General features: G+C 37.1%; 1 protein-coding gene across 1 annotated transcript in view; it reads left to right on the forward strand.

Annotated features, from left to right (window-relative positions):
• Nucleotides 1–5,075, forward strand: part of dmrt1 (doublesex and mab-3 related transcription factor 1) — a 30,509-nt gene extending 25,434 nt beyond the window's left edge. The window contains exon 5 of the mRNA XM_035659120.1: nt 1,825–5,075. Coding sequence (XP_035515013.1) covers nt 1,825–2,035 — 211 coding nt within the window. The 3' untranslated portion in view covers nt 2,036–5,075. The remainder of the gene's footprint in view (nt 1–1,824) is intronic.
• The last annotated feature ends 691 nt before the right edge of the window (nt 5,076–5,766 follow it).

A 5,766-nucleotide genomic window follows, 5' to 3' on the forward strand; every position in this document is an offset into this window, starting at 1 on the left:
GTAGCCCAAAATGGACAAACCAAAAACTGGCTCTTGATAGGGCCTTTCTGGTTTTTCATGAGTTTGACGGCCACCATAGTTTTACTCACATCCTTGGAAGGTTTTCAGTTGGTTGCAATCTGCAACTTCAACACTAGATGTCACAGAAACAATCAATCGCCTAATCAATCAATTGACCAAATGTCTAAGCACCACACCACAACATATGTTGTCTATTGGTACGTGAAGTCATTTCTATGTCTGAGAATGACTTCTGAGAATCTCCATAGATGAATGTAATGTAATGTGGCTTGATAGAGGTGAAAAAATGGTTTACAGTGGTTATTAACCCTTAGTAACATTTGAATGTACAAACACAGCAGATTGCTGTTAACCAGTCTAATGTCTACTGGCCTCACAGTGTTATTAGTGTGTGCATTAGCTGTAGAGACGTGTTAAAATGGGTGGATGCACATAGCTCTGATGTTAACTGTAAAAGATCTAATGCTTTTGTTTTGTGTTCAGTGTCTTCCGTTTTTGCTGACTGATTCAATTTGCCATAAATCCTGAGCTTTGCAAAGAATCATTTTACTGTACAGTCATATTTATATCAGGCACTACAGCACTAACAGAGAGGACCATTTATTCTGCAGTGCTGATGATACGACTCTGCTGTTTTGTCTGTCTCACTATAGTATTTCTGTTCTCCTTTTTATTTACTCTCCTTATAGTACGTAGACATTTTTTATTTTATGTGTGCTGCTGTTCTGTCTACCTACACCATGCAATAGGAATTTATCATATTAATGACTTTGAGGAGTATCCAAGAAAAGAGATTTGTAGCTCAATACCTGAAAGAGAGGTTAAAGATTTGAGGTTTGTTTATTCTTTGAATGCAGACACATACTTTACAGTAGTGGAACAACAATTTAATGCAATTTTAAAACTATAATTCTTGTTATATATATGGTATCATGATTATAATATTAATATTTACATTTCAAGCCAACTTTTATCATTCGTTCACGTGCGATGTTAAAATGTAGCCAGTAACACTTTATTCACTTTTATCTGTGATATATCAGGAGCATCATCTAGTTATACTTTTAATTTTTAGAATTTAAGTTAACTTAAGGTATTTTACCCCAACACATTTTGCAATGGTCCAGTTTTTGAGACGTTAGTTAGAGCTCACATGAGGGACTAGATGCAACATATTTTAGTATTCCAACATAAAAAACTTAAATAGAGTATATGCACCATTTTCACTGATTCCAACCCTCATCCCCGCTCACACCACATCAGCTCATGGTTCAGATTTTCTTTGTTACCCTTTAATTCCTATTTTGGTAGAGAAATGAATGATATATTTGTTTAATGAATCCGTGCAAATACTTTTACCTCTGTTTGTTTCCTGTATCTGATGGGATTCAGCAGCACCCATGTTGGTGCGTGATACAGCACGTCCTGCCAGTATCAAAATTCAATACCAGTTAAAGCATTTAACCTGCCAGCAACTTTTCTAACTAGGTGGGAGAAGTAGACGAACTCAAGTGCAAACAAAAACACATCACTGATCAACTAAAAGAAATAACTCAAACTCTAAAGGCAAGCACAACCAGATTATCCTGACATATCACACATTTGGGAATATTTCAAATTAAGGGGAAAACTGGCTTGATTTGCAAGAAGATTGCACATAAATGTATGATTAAAGTTTAATAGTAGTGACAGTGGTGAATTACAGACATGTCCCAGACTGTGACTGTCAGTTTTGCAGGAATTTCGAAAGAAAACCAAAGTGTTGGGCAAGCTGTAAGTTTGACTTGATGACGGTGCTAGACTAGAGGAAATGTCCTCCTCTGATCAGGACTGTGTCTGTCTCGTTTCTGCAGCCTTCTCTCCCGGCAGCATCCCCACTGGTCACGACTCCACCATGACCTGCAGGTCCATCAGCTCCCTGGTTAACTCTGATGTCCACGTGGAATGTGAGGCCAGCAGCGAGACGCCAAACTTCACCGTCAACTCCATCATGGATGGCGATGTCACCAAATAAAAAAAGCTAAGGATACACGACAAACGACAAAGGCATTATGAGATGAGTTGAGCAAAAAACTTGATGTTCTTGCAAAACACTTTCACCGTTCACTGTTGCTGTAAGTTTCTCTGTTTCTGTCCAGGTGACACAATAACGTATAGTCCATACTGTAGTTGAGAATACAGGTTGTTTTTGTATTTGTAGTTCATTTCTGGCCTCAAAGGTGTTGAATCTTCTGTTGAAGGCAGTTCACCAGCATAGAAAGTGCTTGGAAAGTTACAAAAAAATTCACAAATACCAACAGATATTTGAGTAGCACTCCTCAGAATTAGGCCATTTGGATAGATTCTTTGTAAAGACAATGTTACAGATGACTAAACATACAACAATTACGTCTCTCGATTATCAGGAATCTACTCAAACTAGACTATGACTTGTACACTTGTTTTTCCTCCCCGGAGTGCAACCGTTAAAGTAAATTGTTTTTATTATCCAAAAGATAAAGTGACGCAACATACAGAATAATGATACCGAAATCCTTTCCAGCTTACAGTAAGTTTGACTAGTGCAGTTTTCGCACAGTATCAGTCATGAAGTGTTTCTGTTAAAAGTGAATGAGCGGCAATTATTTGGATATTAGTGCACCATCTTTTGACAATCACAATACAGTCTTATATATTAGATATAAGATATATTGAACGAAGAAATTGGAATCACTGTCACTGTGCATCACAAGCACTTATTTAGAAAATGTTTTTAGAAAAGCTATTCTCAAATACACTCATGTACATGCACTGGTTTCTCGTGTTTTCTCCCTAATCAGTAAATTGACATGCAATACTTGTGTAGTATTTGTATTAGTTTGTATTATTAGTTTGTCAACTTGTAAAATATGTTTTTGGACCAGTGAATTAATAGACAACCCAACCCTAGAGGAGTCCAACCTAACCTAGCAAACACTGGTTTAGGGATTTGCAAGTCAAAAGATGTCTAGATAAAAAGGTTGAATTGGACACATTTAGTTCAAAGGTATGTTTTATTTTTTGTCTTTTCTTTTGATGTTAGAGTATCTTAACACAGGCTGAAAATCAGTATTTTATTAACCTCTACCATACTTCAGCAACGTGAGAAGTTAGCAAGTTAGTCATTTATCTTCAGCAGGGTCGTTAAGTTACATATAATTTCAATACAGTGTGTGTAGTTAGGACGTGCTTCTCTTTGAAAGATTGTTATTAAGATGCTGTTTAAACAACGGTTAGGAGTAACCTAGATTTTATAAAACTGACGCCCAACCAATACCAGATATATCAGTATTTCAGAGTGTAAAACTCTGATACATAATGATACATTGGACATTATTATTTTCATTAAGATTACTTAAAGTCGTTTTTAAAGAACTGTGACCAAGATATTTACTGAGTCTGATATTTTATTTTATTTCTATTTTATTAGACATTACATAAATCTCATGGTGGCCCTTTTTCTAAATGACCTCAAACATCTCTTTGGCATTCCTGTACAGCAGTTTCTTGTTAGTCATCGGCTGACATATACACCAATATGAAATTTTAAACCAAATTTTACCCAGATTTATGCCTAGACGTCTTTTGACCTGCAGCACTGGAATACAGTATTTACCCCAAAGTAAAATCTGATAATTTTGGAAAAGTCAAATGATTTTAAAGATGGTAAAAAAAAGTGTATGCATTTCTTTATTCCTGGTATAAATGAATGAGTCACTGAATTAAAGTTGAGAGTAGAGAACAACGTCAAGACTGGAGGGTTAGCAGGGAGAAAAAGGCAAACAGGCAGGTTAGACATGAATCATGTTTCCCTCCATGTTGGCGTGTGATGAGCACCAACTGCTTATTTATGGCACCGATCCAGCTGCATCGTTTATACCAGAGAATTTGCATGTCTATTGTATATTTAACCCCTTCAGGCCAGGCGGTTTGCTGTGCACACAGGTTACTGTTTGGAACTGTTTACACCCTTTGGTACAGCCTTGTAGATACAGCAGAGGCAGGGGTTCTGAAATTGTTGCAGTAATGTGTAGAAACAATGAGATGAGATGAGATTACTTGATCAGCAGCTATTTGGATTATTAGTTAATAAGTTTAGGCATTTTTTCAAGCAAAAATGCTAAACATGTTCAGTTTTCAGCTTCTCAAATGTTAGGCATTGTTGCTTTTTTTGAATATCTTTGGGTTTTGGACTGTTGGGATCTTGCCATTTTTATTGTTTTCTGATGTTTTTTGTAGACCCAATAACTAATCCATTAATCATCAGATTAATCGATAATAAAAATAATTGTTAGCTGCAGCCCAGTTGTATTTTTTAACAGATAAAATTCGTTCATTGTTTTTGTTGTGCAAGTGCCCCAAACAAACTCTTTTTCTATTTCATGAACTAATGAAAGTAATCCTGTGTTACCCACTTTTGAGTTGTGTTGTTGTTGTGTTAATTAAAAAAAAACAACTCAGATGAGATTTTGCCAACTTTTCTACCTTTGTGAAGCTGACTCATACACTACTGTACTGTATATTGTTTATGTGTTTTGTGTTTTATGGGGATTCATTTCCAACTGCATGCTTTGAAAGTGTTTATTTGTGTTTGTGTTTGAATAAGACAGCAACAAAAGTAATTTGGAGTCTTGGAGTTTATGTCGCTACAAGTTTTAGGGAAATAAAAACGCTCTAAGTGATGGAGTGTAAATGTGATGGTGTCCTGGAAACAACAATATAAAACAGACAAAGAAAATTACTTGTATTTTCTTTCTGCTGCGCTGTGGGAACATTCATTGGATTCTGCCCCATCTGTTGTAATCAATAACGTGACCATCTTGTTTTTTTATGAAACGCACTTACTCTTAATTTCATCCACCAGTGGTTTTAGAGAGAAGAATGTGGAGTTACCTATAAGACTTTGACATTATAAATCACCTCTTGAGACCAGATTGTACAGCAGTATCGATTGATCCTGATATATCACAGAAATTTACTGTCACTTCTGTTTTCAATTAAAGATACAATCAGTCAGATAATGACTTAATTGGATTTTACAGAAGATTGAGTTTTATTGCCCTGTGCTTTACGAGTTTAGTTAAGGAAGGCCATTTTATCATGGTTGTCAGGGGCGACCGGCTGCCGCTGCCTTGTCCTTCTGTAGCTGCTGCTGCCCTGTGTACAGCGCAGGGGAGAAAGTGTCACAGGATTGGTTTTCCTTGAGCTGCCTCTGCCTCCATGAATCATGCCCTCCCATAATAGATAAAATCTGCTCGGATCCCACCGTGACACCTCCCGGTGGAGTGATGGCCGCTCGATACAGACAGGAAGTGTGGAAGAGGACGCTGTAAGCTCAGAAGTGGAGAGGGAAACTTTAAACAATTTATACCTGAGGGTGTCACGTAATAAGTTAATTGGAATGGATCAGTGCATTACAGACCTTTTTCCCAGCAGCCATTTTGACATGAAATAGTAGGGTATACAAAGGTGTTAGCAGTGATACTAATTCAGGTTCCGCTCCATTTAGTGTAGCAGAGCCTTTCCAGTGAGACAGCATGCACAATAGCAGCACCCTGACTGTCTTAATTAGTATCAGTATTTCAATTGGCTGCTGTTAAAAAGGTCCATTACAGAGTGAAGTGTATTCTTTAAATTGGAATTTCAGCTCTACAAACATTTCTCAGAGGCACACCTGATCAGGAGACCTCGATGCACAGAGCCAAGGAACCACAGTTTTTAGGAGGG

The sequence above is a fragment of the Morone saxatilis genome, unplaced genomic scaffold, assembly GCF_004916995.1.
Source record: "Morone saxatilis isolate NCDOM2014 unplaced genomic scaffold, NCSU_SB_2.0 Contig16, whole genome shotgun sequence".
Classification (NCBI taxonomy): Eukaryota; Metazoa; Chordata; class Actinopteri; family Moronidae; genus Morone; species Morone saxatilis.